General features: G+C 40.2%; 1 protein-coding gene across 1 annotated transcript in view; it reads left to right on the top strand.

Annotated features, from left to right (window-relative positions):
* TTC39B (tetratricopeptide repeat domain 39B) overlaps nt 1–21,265 on the top strand; it is a 124,898-nt gene that overhangs the window by 48,616 nt on the left and 55,017 nt on the right. Inside the window, 1 exon segment of the mRNA XM_030292952.1 lies at nt 17,884–17,979. Coding sequence (XP_030148812.1) covers nt 17,884–17,979 — 96 coding nt within the window.

The raw sequence follows: 21,265 nt of genomic DNA, 5'->3' as shown, positions 1-21,265 counted from the left end.
CTTTTATGAGATTTTGAGCATAGCTACATTAATTTTACATTGAAGATTTAAAAAAAAAGTTTATTATTTAGAGAGAGGACACGAGCAGGGGAAGGGTGGAGAGAAAGAATCACAAGCAGACTCCACACCACCAGCACAGAGCTCAAACCCACAAACCATGAGATCATGACCTGAGCTGAAACCAAGAGTCGGATGCTCAACCGACTGAGCCAACCAGATTCTGCTACACTGACAATTTCTTAGAAACGTGGTAACTCACGATTTTAAGGATGTCTGAAATTACCTGGGTGGTTTGCTTTTTGTGATTTCTCAAAGATGATGTTCAAATTCACGCTAGATCCATTATTTTCTTAGCTGTTGCACATTATTCACAAAAATATAGCTGGACTTAAATCTTTTGGTATAGGAAAACAGAATATTAGGTAAAAAGATATTCATGTTGATGGGAAAATGTAGGTGTGAAATACACTGTACTTATTAATTAATAATTCTATAGTTGGGCTTGCCTCTCTGGAGAAACCCTGACCTTCGCAAGACTAAGTCTCTTAAATGTTTTTCTAAGGGGTCTTTTAGTTCTCCTGTGAACACAGTACCTAACACACATGTTATCATTTGCTGCATATCTGGCTTCCCTGCTGGACCGAGAGCTCCAAGGAGCAGGGACCATGTGTGTTCTCACTACTGGGTCCCCTGTGCCCGGCACATAGCAGGCACACAATGTATGTTGACTGACTGTCAGTGCATACGTTAACTCTTTTGAGCACTTTTAGGAACAGGTCACATGTATGGGTAAATAATCATAACATAAAGCCATGTGGAAAAGGTAGTATGTAAATACATGTAAAACAATAGTATTAAAACTGTATATGTATATATAGGGAAGAAAAAGACTAGAAATAAATATTACAAAATATTAACAATGGTCATCTCTGGGTTATGAGATTATGGCTGTGATTATTTCTTCTTTGTTTTCCATTTCTCCAAAAGGAGTTTATTATTTTATAATCAGGAAATACCTGATACTTTTGTAATCAGTGGAAATGGTGAGCTCATCATGAAAAATGGTTCAATTCTAGTATGTGAAAGGGCACCTAAAGCAAGACAAGAAAGTTGCAAAGTCACTGGCCATCTCTAAGCCTACATTTTTTTTTCTTTTTAGTTTCATCAAAACCAGGTCAAATATTGTTTAATATTAATTTTAAAATGCCATTTAGAGCTACACTGGCGTGACTGTTAGGTCATATGTGTATTTCACTGTGCTAATTTAACTTTTGTGCATTTAACCTGTTAAGATTAAAAACCTCAGAGAATTTGATTTTCCCTTATTTTAGTGTTTTAAAAGAGTTCATGGGATACAGAAGTTAACTCTAACCTGGGAATATCTGCCTGCTCTTAACATTTTCTTTAAGATGAAAAACAGAATTCATTTTGTTCCTCAACTGGCTCTGAATGGAGATGAATCCTTGGATTAGGTGAAAAATCATTAAGAGACCCAGGAGGATTGATAAATCCATGCCATTTGTGTTTGTCTTGCTGTTGCTCTAGGATAATTGCACAGTGATGGATCAGAATTAGGCTGCAGCGGGGACTGGGGGAAAAATCTCCCGGCATTCCTTCCCGCAGAAGCGTCAGCCACGGCTGCGAGTGTAGCTGCCACTTTAACTGACATGTCTTAAATTCTGCTCTGGGAAGCTCGGGATGCTGTCTGCCCCCCTCCGCAACTTCTTTTCTTATGACCGTTAATTGAGAGTCTCACTGGAGACCAAGAAATAAAAGAGAAACTGAGGATTTTTGTTGGCCTTTAAATTGAGGAGTGTCTCTTCTTTTTGTTTGCCTTAAAAAATCTGGTAGAAGAGAGGGAAAGGCATCTCCACAGTGGGGCTAGATTCATTCCTCCAAAGTTACAGCTGCTCTGAATCTGTGAGTATGTTGCATTTTTAAAGCTGTTCCTGGGGGTATGATTGCAATGTTCTGTTTAGATCTGCGAGGATTCAATTTAAGGAAAGCCATGAAAATTTAAAAAATAGTTAAATCTCATCGGAGACCTGCAATTTTTGTTAGTTGACCTTGTCTTTATTGAAGGCTTCGTGTCAAGCCTGCCAGGACGCACCCCCCTACCCTCCTTTTTTCGGGCTTCCTGAGGGTGAGTGCCGAAATGGGAGAAAATAGTCAATCTTGCTGCTGCAGAGGATGTGGTCTTCCCGGGGTGCTGTGGCTGGTTTTAGTGCTGCTGCAAGGTGTGCACGGGGCTGCAGAACAATGGAAGGATGACGACGGCTCACTTTGGATTCACTGTGCTTGTCTTACGGCCGTTGCTGGCTTCATGATCGGGTTTTGTTTCGTTAGGGTGATTAAAACCTTACAGAAAGATTAAATACGCTGGCATGCTCTCAGGGTAGCGTGGGTTGATCGAGACTTTACCTCTCACCGTGAAGCACTGCCTTAGCTTCCCCCTGTCTCTCTGGTAGAAGATTACGGGGAATGGGAGTTACCAAAAAGTGACCTTTGCATGACTACCCCTTTTCTAATTGTGCGTTTGAATTGGTGCCATTTTTTTTCTGATGACGTAGATTCTTTAGCCTAAACATCTGTCCTTAGTCATTGTGTCCCACTTTCCCCCTTTGGAATTTACTGGAGGCTAGAACTGTACCCTTGGAGAATTATTACTGGATGAATTTTGAACGTTTTGTAAAGGTAGAGCTTAAGTTGTGAGTGCCATCAAAACCCCCATAGGTTCTCGATTTGTCTTTGTTAAATGAAAAGTCTTATTATTTCAGGGATTCATATCATTTGGTTACTGATCTCATTCCTTTACCATAAAATCACATTAGCTGAAGCAGTACCTAAAAGTTGATTTGTTCACAGATCAGTAGTCAAAATAGTTTTAAACACCAACTGATAATAGTGAGATTTGTAGATGTAGAACACATTTGACTTAGGGTGACATATTGTATGAGCTTTGTGGGTATCGGTATTTTGGTTGATTTCCTGCAGTATAAAATAAATCAAGGATTTTGAAAAAGAAACTGTACCACCCAGAGATCAAACATCTGCTGTTTTTATTTTTAAACATTTTGTTATACCTAAATGTAGCAACTTTGAATTTAATTAGGAAGGATTCCTAAAAATAGGAAATTCTGCCTTTTCTAGACTTGTAAAGAACTTGCTTGCTTGCATACATGCATGCATTTGTTTGTTTATTCATTCATTCAACAAACATTTATGTTTATTGCAAAGTCCTTGCCAGGCTCTCGGGATATGATGATGAACAAGGTATTATATCTGCCCTCATGGAGCAGATATTTTTAGCAGGGGAGGGGATCATTCAAAAACTACCTTATTATTTCATTTCAACTGTGGTATTATTCAACTTCTAGATAGTTTGTGGCCAGATGTGTGTAGGACATACAAATACTTGCAACTAATTCTGCCCCAGATCTTCTGAAGCCACAGATCCTTGGTGGACTTGAGCTGGAAAGAGATTTTGAAAATAATTTAATTAGTTCAACAAGCATGTGACAGGCGCTGTGTAAGTGCTGGTTTCAGATCAGTAAGTAAGAAATGGTCCCTGCTTTGGAGGCAGTCAGGTAGTCAGGCAGGCAGTCTAGAGTGAGGGGAAGGGGAATTGGTTACGTGAGTATATCTTAGAATGTTATTGATTCATTAATTCCATAAATATTTATTGGATGTCTGCTGTGATGTTGGGTGCTGTCACAGGAACCGTGCTGGACACAGGGATGGAGTGGAGGGTATGGAAGATATGCCCTCTGCCCTCTGGAAACTCTTAAGGGCTGTGGTGGAGAAATGATAGGGTGCTGTGAGCATACACAGGACGGGGGCCAGGGCTTCCTTCTCCTTTACCGAGCATCTGCAGGGGGCCAGCCACAAGTTGGTACTCTGTGTACATTAATCTTCCCTCCCATCCTATAAACTACGCAACTGTTTCTGCTGTAAGAAACTTGAAATCCCAGGTACAGAGAGCTTAAATAATTTGCTTGAGGCCACACAGGAAGTAAGTGGAGGAATTAGAGATTGATTTAAAATCTCTGCCCCTTCTGAGGGTCTCCAAACTGCTCACCAGCTTTCCCTGGTGATCGTGGGCAACTAGGTTTATGGACCGTTCTGATACTGCTGCCTCAATTTACAGATGGGTAGGGAGTGAGGACGAGATCACATGAAGAGGGCCAGGAACCAGATTTCCTAGCCGGCCTTTATTTCATTATTGTATCAGAAGATACTAAGAAACCGAAAGCAGAATTAAAAGCAATGAACAGACCAAAACGAGTAAAACAATGAATTGTTCAAGTAAGAACAAAACAAAAATAACAGCAAAGGCCTGAACCTGTAAAGGTGTTTGGCTGGCCTTGGCTTTGAAGAAGAAGAGTCCCTGCCAGACCCGGACCTGCCTTCCCTGACAGCCCTGGGCTCCCTGTGCTACCTGATGGCCTGATGGTTACTTGTGAGTGAACTAGTTGGGACTTTTTTTTTTTTTTTTAACAGAAAAAATATCTTGGCTTATTATGAATGTTCATTCGGGCACTTAGAGTTTATTGGGGGATACAGATAAGAAACTGTCGTTAGTTCAAAAAAAAAGAGAAAAAGGAAAACGAAACTGTCATTGAGACGAAGTAGGATAAATAAATGCTGTGGTGATCAACTGGGTATAGCAGGAGGGTTTATTAAGTACCAAGGCCCTGAGATATGACAGACCATTAAAGGAGAGGCAAAACTTTCTCCTCTACCCTCTTAGTTTTATTGCCTGGGCCCTGCAAATTAAATGGACAAAAGACAGATGAGGAAGAGAGAAAAAAGTTTAATTGTGTACACATGTGGGAGTTGACACACACACAAAACGTGCCTTAGGGGGTGGTTAGGATTTGGGACTTCTATATTAATCTTAATAAAGGATGATAAAGTGTGGAGAAGAAGCTAGACAAAAGAAGGGGTTTTAGGCTTCAGGATGAGGGTTAAATTGTAGGAAGGTGACTAGGAAATCTATGGTAAATAAGGATTGTTTAGTAAGGTCTCTTGTGCAGATAAGAGTCCTCTCAGGTGATAAGATTCATCTCCGAAGTAACTCTCTTCCTGATATGAGAGAGGCAAACATCTTTACTAAAGGGAATTTCTGCCCTGCTTTTAGACCAAAATGGGGAGGGCGAGAGCTAATTGACTTCAGCCCAAAACAATCTTTATGTCAAAGTGACATATTTTGGGGTGATGTAGTCTCATCCCTTTCACGATGATCTCTTCGGGTTTATCGAGAAGCTTGGGAGTCCTGCAATTCTGGTGATGATAGGCCGGTCAGAGGAAGACAGATGCCAAAGATATCTTGCCGAGGAGCTGTGGCAAGGGCAGTGACAAACCACCGAAGTGTCTTCATTGTGAGGATTGCATGGATCACGTTTGGAGTGGATGGCCCCGACACAGTATGAGGCAGGGGTGGGGTTGGGAGAGCGGGCCTCAATCCCATGATATGAGACCTCTCTCTCCTGGTTCCAACACTCTGGCCAAAGTTAATAATTTAGGGCTTAATAGGCTTTTATGGCTTAGGCTGAGAATTTGAAGTGTGTGTGTGTGTGTGTGTGTGTGTGTACATATTCATGCATGTACATATATACACACAGATAGATACATATCAGTTATTGTATAGAAGATATGATTTCCAACCCAGTGATTTATAAACAAACTTACTGGAAATCCCCACTTACCAACGCACTTACAGCTCGTATGGTGTTTAATTCCTGCCCCCCCCCTTTTTTTTGCATCAGACTTCTCATTTGATTAGCAGAAAGCTTGAGGCCTATCATGAGGTAGAGCATTTTGAGAACCAAGTGGTTTCCTGAACCTTTTTGCTCCGTCATCCACTAAGATATCTTAGTGGAGAAGAGATGAACTAGACTCTTCTAAAAACGTCCTGTTTCAGGGGCACCTGGGTGGCTCAGTCGGTTAAGTGTCTGCCTCTTGGTTTCGGCTCAGGTCACGATCTCACCGTTTGTGAGTTGGAGCTCCACATTAGGCTCCACATTGACAGTGCGAAGTCTGCCTTGGGATTCTCTGTCTCTCTCTCTGTCCCTTCCCTGTTTGTGCTCTCTCTTTCTAAATAAAGAAACTTAAAAAAAAAAAGTGTCCTGTTTCAGTCCCAATACCCATGGTAAGTCTGTCTTTGTATCTCTGATGACAGACAACTGTGCTAATTGCAGTCTCCTTTTATAGACAAGGAAGATGAGGTGCCCCTTGAAGCCCTTGTACCTAAGGGATACCCTTAGCCATAGGTTGATTTGGGGGGTAGGCAGCCCTCTCCATGTCTGTCTTGTCTTGTCTTTTCTTTTCTTTTCTTTTCTTTTCTTTTCTTTTCTTTTCTTTTCTCTCTTTCTTCCTTAAAATAAAGCCATAGTGCATTCCTGGAGACGTGTGTCATCAAAATTGATTGATTGGTTGATTTTTTGTGTGTGTGCCTTATGCCCAGAGGTTTGCCTAACATTTTGCATGTGCTTTCCACTTTTTAACACCACATTTACACTTCTGTCTTTGGTTCAGATTGGGAAAGACAAACTGCATATATGGGCAGATTCTGTGAACATGAGTTTGATCTGACCTTCAGGCATGGTTTCCTTTTCTTTTGATATTTCGTCAGTCCACAGGTGTGGAAAGTGTTTAGTGACCATTCAGGTAGTATGAATGGATCTCTTTGGTGATTGTTTTGTATTTGTGTTGGGTTATAGAATATCTCATTTCAAGTCCTTGTATTTTAGAAGGCTGGGAAGTATGGGAGCAAGACTCAAATTTCTCTCGTACTTTGGGATTATAGTCATTTTCTTTTTGAGTACCGGGTGGGCCAGAATTTGAGCATTTCTGTGATCCAGCAAATCGGGCCCTAATACGTAGCATTTATGTGTCATCACCCCTCCTTAATATTAAGTTGGATGTTTTTGTTTGTTTGGTTTTAAAGGAATAGGATCCCTGTATACCAAAACCGATTTGTGTACCTGCTTGATATCACAGGCTGGATGTATACAGCACGCTATGAAAAGAGCCACACGTTGAAAAGTTAAAGAAAATTAAACTTTATTTTTAAAATGTTTGTTAGAGAGAGAGCGCACCCATGCATGCGAGCAGGGGAGGGGCAGAGAGAGAGGGAGAGAAAGAATCCAAGCAGGCTCTGTGCTCTTAGTGGAGAGCTGACGCAGGGCTCGATCTCACAAATTTTGAGATCGTGACCCGAGCTGAAACCACGAGTCAGACACTTAACCTACCGAGCCGCCACCCAGATACCCCAGAAAATTAACCTTTAATTACTTGAGTATCTACATGCTTCCCCTTCTGGTTTGTTTGTCTTACCTAATGTTTACTGAAAACTACTTGTTTGGGAATGAATGGCTCCCAGGATAACATATTCAAGGGTATTTTCCATGACCTACACGTGTGATATAAAATATAAGGTATTGAGACTGTATTTGGCACAAGGGTGTTAATATACAATCAGTACAAATGTCATTTATTCATCAAAAACTCAGTGAATATCTCTTTGCTAAGACACAGAATTTCTGTCCTTAAAAAGCTCATCTCTACCTACCACAGCTGACAGTGAAGTAATAATCGTACTGTGATGAGTTTTAAATTCTGAGCCAGGAACCAAGAGGAGAGACACATTATGTAGCCTGGAAAAACAAAAAAAAAAGGCTTTTAGGTAGCCTTTTTTTCCCCCTCTTCCTCATGGATTGTGAGCCAAATGAAAGTAAAACTTTCTTAGTGTTGCTTTTTTGTTTTTTTTTAAATGTTTATTTATTTGCTTTGAGAGAGAGAGGGAATCCCAAGCAGGCTCTGTGCTGTCAGTGCAGAGCCTGATGCGTGGCTCGATCCCACGACCTGAGCGGAAATCCAGAGTCGGGCCCTCAACCGACTGAACCATCCGGGCGCCCCTTTAGCATTGCTTTTTAAAAATTTGTTGTAGTTCGTAATGTTTTAGAAGAAATGATGAACCGCCCTCCCCTGCCCCATGCAGCGTCACACGGAAGACCTGCGTTTACTCTGCATCTTGAAAATATCTGCATGCCTACTTTGAGAAAATGAAACTGGCAGAGTGTTGCTTAAGTAATACGGCTGCAGGAAACACCCAGCTGCCGAGTAGCAGGAGTGCAGTGGTCTGTCTAATGGGAAGTTCCTGGCCCCAGTCACTTAAGTCACTTAACTCTTTAACCAACATCAGCACCACACTTATGTGGTTTCTCAGCTTAAAAAGTGGTTTCACAAAATGGACTGCGTTTCCTCCTCATAACTCCCGCGTGAGGCAGAAAGGGTACTGTCGTCCCTCCTCTGGCTTTTTGTTGGTGCGAATGCTCTTTTTGTTCTGTTTTGTTTCTTGCTCCCGGTTTCTTCTTCCCTGTGACAAAATACACCTAACATAAACCTTCCCGTCTTCACCCCTTGTTCAGTGTGCAGTTCAGTGGCACGAAGTACGTTCACACGGTCGTGCCACCATCGCCGCCATCCTTCGCCAGAAGTCTTTCATCCTGTAAAGTGGGAACTCGATACCCCTTGAACAGTAGCTCCCCACTGCCCTCCCCAGCCCCTGGCAACCACCTTTCTGCTTTCTGTGATTGGTATCCCTTCGCTGCCTTTTGCACAGGAGGACACTGGAATCCATAGAGGTGGTGAATGGTCCAGCGTGTCACGGCTTGCAGGTGACTTGCACATCTGGGGCAGAAACCCAGCGTTCAGCCTTGTGCCCCAGCATGCTTCTCCTGAGTCACATGACAGGGCGGTGAGAAAGGGTGACTAATAAGAGATTAGGTACTAGCTTTCTGTTAGAAAGAAGAGAACCCTCCAATAAGGGTTTTGGATTTTTTAAAATTAAAAACCAGCAAAATGACATTGTAGCTGCCTAGATCTCTTGCCAAGCTGACATTCCATTGCTGTTTGTTTTAAATAATGCAAAGGAGTCCCATTTGCTTTGCTTAAGGAAAGAATCTGCAAAGATACAGGCTCTGGTTTTAGTTTCCAGCTCTGTCCCATTTACCGTGTCTATGAGCAGGAAAAACGGCATTTGTTGGGAGCAGTTTGTTTTTTTCTGCCCCCCCCCCCCCCCCGAAGAAACCCTAAGTGCTGCTGTCCACTTTCTTAGTGAGCAGGGTCTGAGGCGTGCTTTATATTTTACATGAAAATGAACTTTTGTTCTTTTCAACTGTTCTCATTTTGCTCTGGAATTCACATCCCCAGTGAGGACAGAAAAAAAAAAAAACATTAAGTTGTCAGTGAAAGAGCACATCATCTGTTCACATTTCAAATAGTCTCTTTTGGAGTGACTCTGATTTTTTTCTGGAGGGTGGGGTAGTGGGAGAGGTAAGTGCCCAGTCCAGTAAAAATTTAAACTCTGCATCAGGCCTGTATCTTCCTCCTCAAAGGTTCCCCTTGCCTCTCCTTCCCAGCAGCACCTGAGTGCAGGAGCACAATCTGTGGGGACAGAGCCCTACTCTGGCTATTGCCCTTCGGTTAATTGTCTCATCTAAGTGGATGTTTTTGCATTAACCTCTGGCCTTTTGCTCCCTTTGCCCAAGCACCTGTGATGGCCGGATCTGTTGGTGTACCCGTGACCCCGAGGGCTTGGCATTCCTCACTGGCATTGGCTGGTCCCCAGGTGCCCAAGGTCTGTGGCCACCCTCATTTGACCCTGTCTTTGTCCTTTGCTCCAGAGTCATGCTCTGCTGTCTTTTAAAAACATTATTTTGCAGTACATTCAAACTTCTCAAAAGAGTATGAGAATGACACAGAGAACTTTTATATACCCCTCCCCCATTTTTCACAGTTTGCCACATTTGTTTGATTATTCTTTTTCTGTATGCACATTACTTTATGTTGTTCTGAGTCATTTGGGAGTAGGATGCGGTCCAGAGAGGGTGGTCCAGAAGGGGGAATCGGAACCTTCTCCATGTGAGCGAGGGAGGGAATGTTTGTTCTTTCCTTTTCTCTGCTTTCCCCCAGCTCTGCTTGTCCCCGAGTTAAGCTGCTCTGCTTTCAGAACTGGCTTTGAGTCCTTTCTTTCCCTGGCTGTCGGCTCCTGGTTGCATTTCCAGTTGTTGGTCCTTTTAGAACAGTGTGGTTCTCAGGCCAGGTGTGGTTGTTGGGAGCAGATGCGAGTACTGCCGACCTCCACGCCCTTGTCTCTTTATTCAGGTAGGCAGAGTCCCCACCGGCATGGCAGGTTGGCCTGGGGGGCACAGCAGACAGCTTGCTGACGTGAACACAGGCTTTTTAGTTGGACTGTTGATCCAAATTTAGGCACTCATAAGCAGGATAAAAACAACGTGACTTAGCAACATGGTAGTAAAACGTTGTAAGTTATTTGAAGTCTATATTTTCAGATATCATCTTTGAGATCATGAACTGTATGACTTTTATGTGTCTAACACCTGATAGAATGCTTGCAGTGTGGTGCTCCCAGATGTTTATGTGTGAAAATTAAATTTTAGTTTACTGAATGTAACCCTTTCATTTAGCGCATTACTTTTTTAGTTTTTATTTTTATTTTTTTTTTAATGTTTATTTATTTGAAGGGGGAGACAGAGGGAGAAAGAGAATGAGAATCTCAAGCAGGCCCTGCACTGTCAGCACGGAGCCTGATATGGGGCTCGAACTCACGAACCATGAGATCGTGACCTGAGCTGAAATCAAGAGTTGGACTCTTAACCGCCCGAGCCACCCAGGGACCCGGTGGATTACTGTTTTAGATTGTGGTCCATTCCCTGCTTCCTTTTCCAGCTTGCTTGCTTGCTTTATTAATTAATTAATTTTTGCTGAGTTGGTTACCTTGTTTTTTATCTTAATCCCGGTTTCTGATAAAAATGTAAAATTAGGGTGAAAGGAAGTACCTTTCCAGTGAATCTATTTTAATGGACCTTCCACTTCCATATTTCATATTAGGCTAAGGGGACACTTGGCATATACCTTGCTGACACCCACACAGGCCCTGTGGACTGCGTTTTTCAGACCCGCCAAAGATGGAAATGGGGCTGATATCGAGAACTCCTGATAGCATCTCCTGATTTCCATCCGTGAGAGCCGGTTCCTTTCAATAAAGGAATAAACCCATTTTCAGCCAATAGGTAGATACATTAAAAATCAGGTGGAAATCATAAATGTATATATAAAATAATAAGTTTGAAAACAGTTTGGGAATATAGTATTACAGGTATTTTAAGTTCAGAACTTTAAAATAACACTGGAGTGTGTTATCAATGTAGGGAATAGAAAAGGTAAAATTAGAAAAACTGCAACATTTAAGTCCTGACTTTTTCAAAGTAGTGAAAATTTGGAAGGGTTCTAAGAGATGTAAAATTACATTAGAAACACGTTGGGTAGCGATGCATTCTAACTTCCTCACTTGGAAAGGGCTAAAAATAATACACTCTTCTTATATATTTTTCCGGAGAACTATTATAAGCTGTGTGTGATATAAAAGGGGTGATCAGAAGGTGTTTCCTTAAATTAATATTTAAATGTCCCCTTCATGAATTTGAACTTAAATTGCTCAAAATATATACTTTTTTTTCCCAATTACTAAAAATAGCTCATGATCATTTTTGAAAATTTGAAAAAAGTAAGAAAAGCATGAAGAATATAAAAAATCACCCAAGCCCTACACATAATGTGAAAGAAAGCGTACAGCTCTGATTGAGGAAGCCTTTGTACTAAGTCTCAGCAAGGATTATTTAGGGGCAGATTATTTAGCTTATAAATTCATTAATACCTGATTTATTAGAATAATTGTCTTCTTCGTTGGTGCTTGCCCTTTGGCCTTTTCCAGCTTTTTAGATCTTCCCTCTACAGGAACGGGGCTCTAGTGCAGAGTGAATGTTGACATCCCTTTGCCTTGATTCTGTAACACTGGCGACGGGTCTGGGATTGAGGTTGCCAGTACAGCATATTTAGGGTACCCGTTGATTTCTGGGCTGTTCTTGCTATACTAGCTGCAGCTGCCGTACCTCCCTTCTTCTTTGATATCTGGCGATGAGAGTGGCTATTTGAAAGGAAACCTCCACGGGGCAGAATTTGGTCTGGTGAGCAGTTTTCTTTAGTAAGAAACACAAGCTGATCATATGGTCCAAAATAGTAAGCGGTAGATTTCCTGGAAACCTGGTGGTGATGTCCACTGGCGTTTTGTGTTTATGGCTCCAGTGGACATGGTCCAGACTGTAAATTATATAAATGGTGCCTCCAAGAGAGTAACATTTGGCCTGTTTGCTTTCCTCCCTTTTCTCCCCCAAAGAGAGGAAAAAACATGAAGGATATGAAGTGTCTTTTTATTAGTTTTTGAAAATTTTATTTCTTTTTTTCCTTCTTTTGAAAATGGGATATCTTTTAATTCACTGTTCAGGAACATAGCACATTGCGTTGGATTTACTGGAGGAATTAAATTTGAATCGATTCTGCTAATTATGATTTGAATGAGAGGAAAAAATTATAAAAAAGTAGCTGTAAGCTTTTCATTTGAAAATAGTTTTACCTAGTGATTAAAAATTACAGCAGTATGAAACTCAATAATAAAAAGACAAATAGCCCATTTAAAAAATGGCCAAAGAACCTGAATAGACGTTTCTCCAAAGATCTACAAATGGCCATTAAGTAGCTAAAAGATGCTCAACATCCTTAGTCATTAGGTAAATGCAAGTCAAAACCACGATGAGATACTGTCACACCCACTAAGATAGACAATTTTAATAAGTGTTGGACAAGATGTGGAGAAATTGGAACTTCCCTACATTGCTGGTAAGAATGTAAAATCACATAGTCACTTGGAAAAATGGTCTGACAGTTCTTCAAAACGTCAAACATTAACTTACAATACGACTCAGCAGTTGTCTTCATAGGCGTATACTCAAGAGAAATGAAATACATGTCTACATTAGAACTTGTTCATGAATTTTAATAGCATTATTCAAAATATCCCAAAAGCGGAAATAACACATATATCCATAAACTAATGAAACAGTAAACAAAACGTGTTATATCCATACAATGCAATATTATTTGGCAATAAAAAGGAATGATGTACAGATATATCAACATGTATCTTGAAGACATTATGCTGAATGGAAAAGCCAGTCATGAGAGACCACATATTGTATAATTCCATTAATATGAAATGTCCAGACCAAGAAAAATCTGCTCATATTGAAAGCAGATGGGTGACTGCCTAAAACAAGGGATGGAGGGGGAAATGTGGAGTGACAGCTAATGGATGGACAGTTTCTTTTGAGTGACAAAATACACATTGTGGTGATAGTTGCACACCTCTAAGAACATACTAAAAGCCATTGATTGTATACTTTAAATGGGAGAATTGTATGGTCTGTGAATTTATGTCTCAATGAAGCTGTTTAAAAACTTAAAAAAAATAAAGCAGTAAAATCAGGGCAAGAGAAGGACAAATGTTCCAACATACTCATCCCTGTAATTGAGATACAATGTATTGTTTTTCTTAGGCTCTGTCAACCTAATCACAGTATTTTTCACTAGCTGAAAATACATTTCTTTTAACTTCTGAATACAATACCTTGCATAGGAGTAGAACAGACAAGTCATTCTATTTGGTTAAATTGTTTTTTTAATCTTTCTTATTTTTTAAGTAATGCAACGTGGGGCTTGACCTCATGACCTTGATATCAAGAGTTGCATGCTGTACTGACTGAGCCAGCCAGGTGCCCCTTCGTTAAATTTTTTTTTTTAATTTTTTTTAACGTTTATTTATTATTGAGAGACAGAGACAGAGCATGAGCAGGGGAGGGCAGAGAGAGGAGGAGACAGAATCTGAAGCAGGCTCCAGGCTCAGAGCTGTCAGCACGGAGCCCGACGGCGGGGCTCCAACTCTCAAACCGCGAGATCATGACCTGAGTAGAAGTCGGACGCTTAACCGCCTGAGCCACCCAGGCGCCCCTAAATTTTTAACAATTGTGCTCACTTTGGTGGTACAGATTATAAAACTGAAGTGATCTAAGGATCGTTTTGCATGGAGGATATCTGAACGTCAGAGCAGCGTTCCATATAATAGAAACCTTTAGTAAAGGAAATAAGATCAGACCTGAATAAATGTGTATAGATGTGAAAATGTAGTATTGTAGAGATAGTGTTAAAAAAAAAAAAAAGCCCAAAATTCAGGGGCGCCTGGGTGACTCAGTTGGTTCAGCGTCCATTTTCTGCTCAGGTCACGATCTCTTTGTTCATGAGTTCCAGCCCCACATCGGGCTCTGTGCTGGCAGCTCAGAGCCTGGAGCCTGTTTGGGATTTTGTGTCTCCTTCTCTCCGCACCTCCCCCACTCATGCTTGCGCGCGCTCTCTCTCAGAAGTAAATAAACATTAAAAAAAATAAAAAACACAAAAACCCCCAAAATTCAACCCAGTAAATTTGAAGATCTAATTGGCTTCATTAAGAGATTGATGAATGGGGCAGCATCCCATCTAGCAAGTAGAGGAGTTGTAAGAAAAGGGAAGGTTTTTATAGGGAGAAGGTGGGGGCCAGAAAGTTATTAGCAAAGAAAAGGATTGTTCCAGATGAGATTTCTTTCCCTTAGGAGGAATAGCGACAGGTCTTATCATGCAGATGACTTCATCTTCCTCTGGGGGATGGGGAATGCCCTTCTGGCCACTCAGTGATGCAGACTCATCGGCCCCAGATGGGGAAATTTCCTGACCGACTGGTTAAGACTGCCTTTCTGGGGGAGGTTGAATCTAGAGTTGGATTAGTTATTAAACCCCAGTTTGGGACTCAGCCTAAGTGACGCCATTTTGGGCCTGTGATTTTCGTTTTAACAATGTCAGAGATTTATTTATCAATGAGGAAATCAGCAAGATGTTAAAACTGGTTCCAAGAGCATTTGGGTAACTGAAGAATGTTGGAATAAGGTTTTTTATTATACGCAAAATTTACTAATCTCCTGCAAGGCAGTAAAACCATAACCTTACCAAATTATCTGCATAATTACCAGACCAAAAAATCTACAAGTTCATCTGTTACTTAATGTGAACCTTAATTGGTAGTAAATACCAAATCAAGCAAAGGTATATATGCCTTACAGAATTCCTGGGATGCCTGGGTCTCTCAGGCAGTTATGGCTAAGCCTCTGACTCTTGATTTCTGCTTAGGTTATGATCTCATGGTCTGTGAGAATGAGCCCCGCATGAGGTTCTGTGCTGACAGTGTGGAGCCTGCTTGGGATTCTCTCTCCCTCTCTCTCTTTACTCTCCCCTCCTTTCAGAATAAATAAACATTTAAAAATAAATTAAAAAAAATATTCCTGGGGCGCCTGTTACTGCTCCAAGAGCGTTGAGAGGATGTGTGCTCTTCCTTTTGTGCTATTTCCAAGCCAAGAGTAGCTGAAGGATGAGTTATTCGTTGGTGTTGGGATAATTGCCTATCCATGTGGGAAACAATTAAATTTAGCTCTCACTGTATGCAAAAGATTCCAGATATACTCCTGTCATTTTCTCTCTGTATTGGAAGCATTTGTCATAAAAAAAGAAGAAAATAGGTTCTTGATGAAATATGATGTAGTGTAGGTGAGTGAATTAGGTTTACATCAAAAAATACCGTTGAATAAAAAAACCAGTTTGTAGCGTGATATACTTACTGGGATATTAGTACAAATTTTAAAATACTGTAGAGTTTCTGGGACTTCATGGACATGTATACAAAAACATAAAGGACTAGAAAGATCTAATCTAAACTTTTATACCTCTGAATATGTGAATAAAATCTAACATTATTAATAATTAAGTTCTGCTAAATTCAAGTCTATTGTGTCTGGTGAAGACACTGTAATTGTAACTCTCAAACATGCAGCATTTACCTGGCATAGCAGGCTTGAATTTAGCAGAACTTAATAAATTTCAATGTTTTATATATATGGTATGTCACATATTGTCAAATCACTGGGGCAAAAGATGTGGTCTTTTAAAAATTATCTTGGGAAAAATGCCAAAGATTAAAAAATACACAGCACTCTCTTGTACTATTCAAATTTTATAAGTAGATAAAAAAATTGAATATTAAAAGGTAATAGCACTGGTAAAATTATGGTATATAATGTTTATGGAGGGAGGTTGTTTCTAAGTATGCCCTCAAAATCAGAAATGTTAAAGGAAAATAATTAGTTTTCATTAAATAAAAATTGCAAAATTTGAAATTGAGGAGAATTTTGTAATTAAAACTGAAGGTAAATGGTACAGTAATTTCAGAGACCATGTTTTGCTGGCCCTTATAAATAAATCTGTAATAGAACAGATGGGCAAGAGTGGTCCAAATGGATAGATGACCTTTTGAATAGATCTTTTTCCTTTTTGCTCCTAAGCAGAGGTAGCTGTCACTGCCCTAGAGTCTGGTTTATGTAAGTGCTCAGTGCTTCCTCTATTCTGGTGAAATAGTCTTGTGATGGAAAATAACCAGCCTAAAGTACATTTCTTCCTAGCTGTGGGGTTTTCTTTTCTCCTACCACCCACATCCAACCACCTTTGTAAGAAGAACCTTGATTTTCCCCTAACCTGATGTATAAAATTTTGGGAACTTGATATATTCAAGACAAGATGAATGTTGAATATAAAATATTACAAGGTATTGGGAGGTCTGAAAGGTGGGCTATAATCAAACTCCACTTAACTGAGGGCATTGCACATCTTAGAATTTAAAAAAAAAAATAACTAAAACTTTCCTAAAAGGGCAGTCAATAACCCTTTTCTCTCTAGGCTTGGGTACAGTTAAGAACGGAAGCAGGAGACTGGTGATTCTATTACAATACGGGCATTGGGGGCGGGGGGAGCTTATTCTTACTCCATGAAAATTTCCTTTTCTAGCATGGCCCCGCCTCCATGTGTCTGTGGTGGGAGCCCTGGGTGGATGAAATGGCCTAAGCATCTGCCAACCAGATCAGTCTCCACCTCCTGAATGTTACTGTAGAACTCTGTGGTGTATATATAATGAGAAATGAAGCTGTTTTTAAAAAGAGGATCCCTAACAAAACACACGCTCTTTAACTCAAGAATTTATCCTCAGGAAATGATCAGGCAAGTCAGTAAAGAGCTTATTACAATATTGTTTGTAATCGCAAAACATCGGGAGCAATTTACATGCCCCCAAAATAAGGGGCAGGTAACAAATTATGTTACAGTAACTATAAGAAAAGATTCAGGATAAATTAAACATACAATGAAGGAAACTAGAATATATCACCCCAAAATATGCCTTCATTTATATGAATAAATATGAAACATTTATTCATTTTATGAGAGACAGAGAGAGACAGAGCCTGACCGGGGAAGGGGCAGAGAGAGAGAGAGAGAGAGAGAGAGAGAGAGAGAGAGAGAGAGAGAGAGAGAGGATACAGACTCTGAAGGAGGCTCCAGGCTCTGAACTGACAGCACAGAGCCCGACATGGAGCTTGGACTCAGGGACCGTGAGATCATGACCGTGAGATCATGAGCCGAAGTTGGATGCTTAACCAACTGAGCCACCCAGGTGCCCCTCAATAATATTCCATTTTAATAAAATATAAAAATATCTGTATAGATTTACTTGGGAAAAGTTCTGGAAGGATATTTATATACAAGATACAATGTTGTCTTGTTGTCTTTGGGTGGAGAGCTTTGGGGGAGCTGATTTTGGTTCATTTTTTGTGTGTGTGTACTAGAAAAAAAAAGTTATTTTATTGGTGCTGTGTTTCAGGAATGTTCACCATGTAACAGTAGATAGATTTTTGTTACTTGATTTTCTGAATTGATTAGAAATGGAGGTGAGATGTACTAAATAATTGGAGGGCTTATGTTGTATACTTGAATTTATGTGGTCTTTTCCTGTAAGACAAAGAAATAAAAACCTTATTCTGCTTTTTTTATTAATAGGTTTTCTCGCACAAATATGGCAGCAAGCAGCCAACCCTTTGCATCACTTGACACAAAACAGTCCACTGGACGGCACGGATCATCTAACGTGAACAGGTCAGGAAGAGGTGCAGGTGTTTTAGGGATGTCAGGAGAGGGGTCCAAGCCGTTGGTGAATTGTAATGTTGATGTTAGAACAGGGCTTTGTGTTTTGCTGACTGATGTCCATTTGACAAAGTAGGAGGGGGAGACGGAGCTGCCAAGGGGCTCTGAAGAGGTGGCCCTGTCAAAGCAAAAGGAGCACAACTAAATGACAACATTTGGGGCATAGCTCTCTTTTGAGTCTCTTTTATTTAAACAAGTTTTAGATCATTAATTTCACATATAAAATAATATAACCACATTGCCAGGCATTGAAGAAAATGGAAGAAAGGAGAAACAGCCACCGTAAATATGACCTCTTAAACACAGACTGTTATTTTGGTGTATTTCATTCTAGTCTTTTTCCTCAGCATGTATCTTTTGTTTCTGGTTGGAGGGGGCATGGTTCTGGAGGGGAGGGAGGGGAGGGGAGGGGAGGGGAGCGGCGAGGGGAAGGGAGGGAAGTGCGGAAGGAAGGGAAGGGAAGGAGAGGGAAGGGCAAGGGAGGGATAGGGAAGTAGGGAAGGGAAGGGAAGGGACTTTAGAGGGAAGGGAATAGACAAAGGTGCCAAAAGGAGTAGGCGGGAAACGCGGAAAAGGAACGGAAAAGTAAGGAAGGGCAAGAAAGAAAAACCTGGAACAAGGGCAAGGTACGAACAAGGACATCGCGCAAGGACTTCCATCCTAACGGTCCATCCCTTCCCTTCCCTTGCTGTTTTTCCTTCCTCCCTTCCCCTTCCCTCCTCTCCTCTCCTCTCCTCTCCTCTCCTCTCCTCTCTTCTCTTCTCTTCTCTTCTTTTCTTTTCTTTTCTTTTCTTTTCTTTTCTTTTCTTTTCTGTCTAATGTTTACTTATTTATTTTGAGAGAGAGAGTGAGAGAGTGTGAGTGCACACAAGTAGGGGAGGGGCAGAGGGAGAGGGAGAGAGAGAGAATCCCAAGCACGTTCCTTGCTGTCAGCACAGAGCCCAGCGCAGGGGTTGAACTCACCAACTGTGAGATCATGACCTGAGCTGAAATCAGGAGTCGGAAGCTTAGCCTACTGAGCCACCCAGGCACCCCCTGGGCATATACTTTTTGATATGGATGCAACCATAGGGTTTTCATTGAATATTGTAGTATGATTTTTTTTCTACTTAATATTCTTGTAACCTTGGCTTAAGGAGCATTTAAAGAAATGTTGAATATAGAAAATTCAGGAAATATAGAAAAGCACAAAGGAGAAAATAAAATGTGTATTACCATCACTGTAACTTTTTTGTGTTTTGATATTATTTCTTTTTTTCTTCATATATAGACATACTGATTTTTTATTAATTGGGATCATATTAAATATCCTATTTAGTAACCTCGTTTTTATTTTATTATTATTTTTTGCCCTGCCCCTCCACCTTTTTTTTTTGTAGTCTGCCTTTTTTTTTTTTTTTTAATTTTACTTTTCCCTAATCTCTATACCCAACATGGGGTTTGAACTCATAACCCTGAGATCTAGTGTCACACGCTTCACTGACTGAACCAGCCTGGTGACCTGCTTTTTGAAAGTTAATATATCATGACATTTTTCCTGTCCATTAATATTTTTTGTAATAATTTCACATTGAATTGCTAAGTAATGTTTTCTTTTCCTGCCCATTCTCCAATTAATGTAACTGTTTCTTTTTCAAAATGTATGTTGTTCCTTTATCATTTATGATCATTTATTGAGGCAACCCTGTTAAAGCTGTGCTTTAGTACCACGAGAAAGTGCTTTTTATCTGTCCTTACAGGTTTATTGAACTTTAAGTCATACAGTAGATCTTTAGCATTTCAGAGTCTGCATTTGAAACCTCAGCTATTTGTGAGTGTGTTCGTAACACTCCTGAAGTTGGCAGCCTGTTGCAAGACTCCGCTCTCACCGTACAGAGACGGGGTACAATAATTTGAAGATTGATGAATGGAAATGAGGTTGAAAATAACTTCCGAGGATCTTTAGGCATTTATTTTTCACATTACTCTTTCATTCCATATGTCCCTGCTTATGGAAATCTGAGCTTTCTTTAGAAGTAGGAGTTTTCTCCCTCAGAGTTAACCTCTAAGTCATCTGATAGTTTCCTAGGTAACTACTGCATCAACATTTATAGGTCTTCCTTGACTTATGATGGGCTTATGTTCCAATAAACCCACTGTAAATCAAAAATCCATTTAATACACCTGTCCTGTCGAACATCATAGCTTAGTCTCGCCTACCTTAAATGTGCTCAGAACACCTACATTAGCCAGCCTGCAGCTAGAAAAGTAACTGAGGTGGGATTGTGTTTTCATGTTTGAAGGCATGAATTTGGAGAGGTTGGTGGCATGGAAATTCGACTTTCAGTACTTTTAAATAAATCATCATACTGCTCATTTACTTGCCGAAATATTTTCCTGTTAAAAGTTGTTACACAAAACATTTTGGAGAGGGCTCTAATTTTAAAGAGCAAAACTTCTGTCAGTCATAAATAACTAACGGGTAATTTTTAATAAAGGGTAAAATCATAATGATTATACAAACATAAAAACGAACGCATGTTAAAGATTTTGCTTAACTCATTAATCAGTGAGGGAGCTAGGCGGATGTTATAATAGATTCAAAGGAGAAATCCAAAACAGCACAAATTTATATGGACTTAAGGAACGTTGAAATTAATGTCCAAAGTCAGCAAAACTAACTCCTTACATGAAGGAGAAAAGGTCATTGAAGCTGCCTACTGAGTTTACATGTCTGTAGACAACAGTTACTTTGCATTGCTATCAGTTACTTATGATTTACAGAGTTGCGATGCAACACTAAAAAAACACTGATTAAAAAATGGTTGGAGGACCTGAATAGATATTTTTCCAAATATCTATTTGGACCCCTATGTTTATTGCAGCATTATTTACAATAGCCAAGATATGGAAGCAGCCTAAGTGTCCACAGATTAATGGATAAAGAAGGTGGTGTATATACGTACTATGGAATATTACTCAGCCATAAAAAGGTTGAGATCTTGCCATTTGCAACAACACAGATAGACCTGGAGGGTATAATGTTAAGTGCAATAAATCAGATTGAGAAAGACAAATATCATGATTTCACTCACATGTGGAGTCTAAAAAACAAGTGAATAAACAAAAAAAATGCAGATTCAGACTCATAAATATAGAAAACAAACTAATGGTTGGCTAGAGGGAAGGGGCATGGGTGAATGAGCAAAATGGGTGAAAGAGAGTGGGAGATACAGGCTTCCACTTAGGGAACAAATAA

This window comes from Lynx canadensis, chromosome D4, assembly GCF_007474595.2.
Source record: "Lynx canadensis isolate LIC74 chromosome D4, mLynCan4.pri.v2, whole genome shotgun sequence".
NCBI lineage: Eukaryota > Metazoa > Chordata > Mammalia > Carnivora > Felidae > Lynx > Lynx canadensis.
This window is presented reverse-complemented; position numbering and strand designations above follow the sequence as displayed.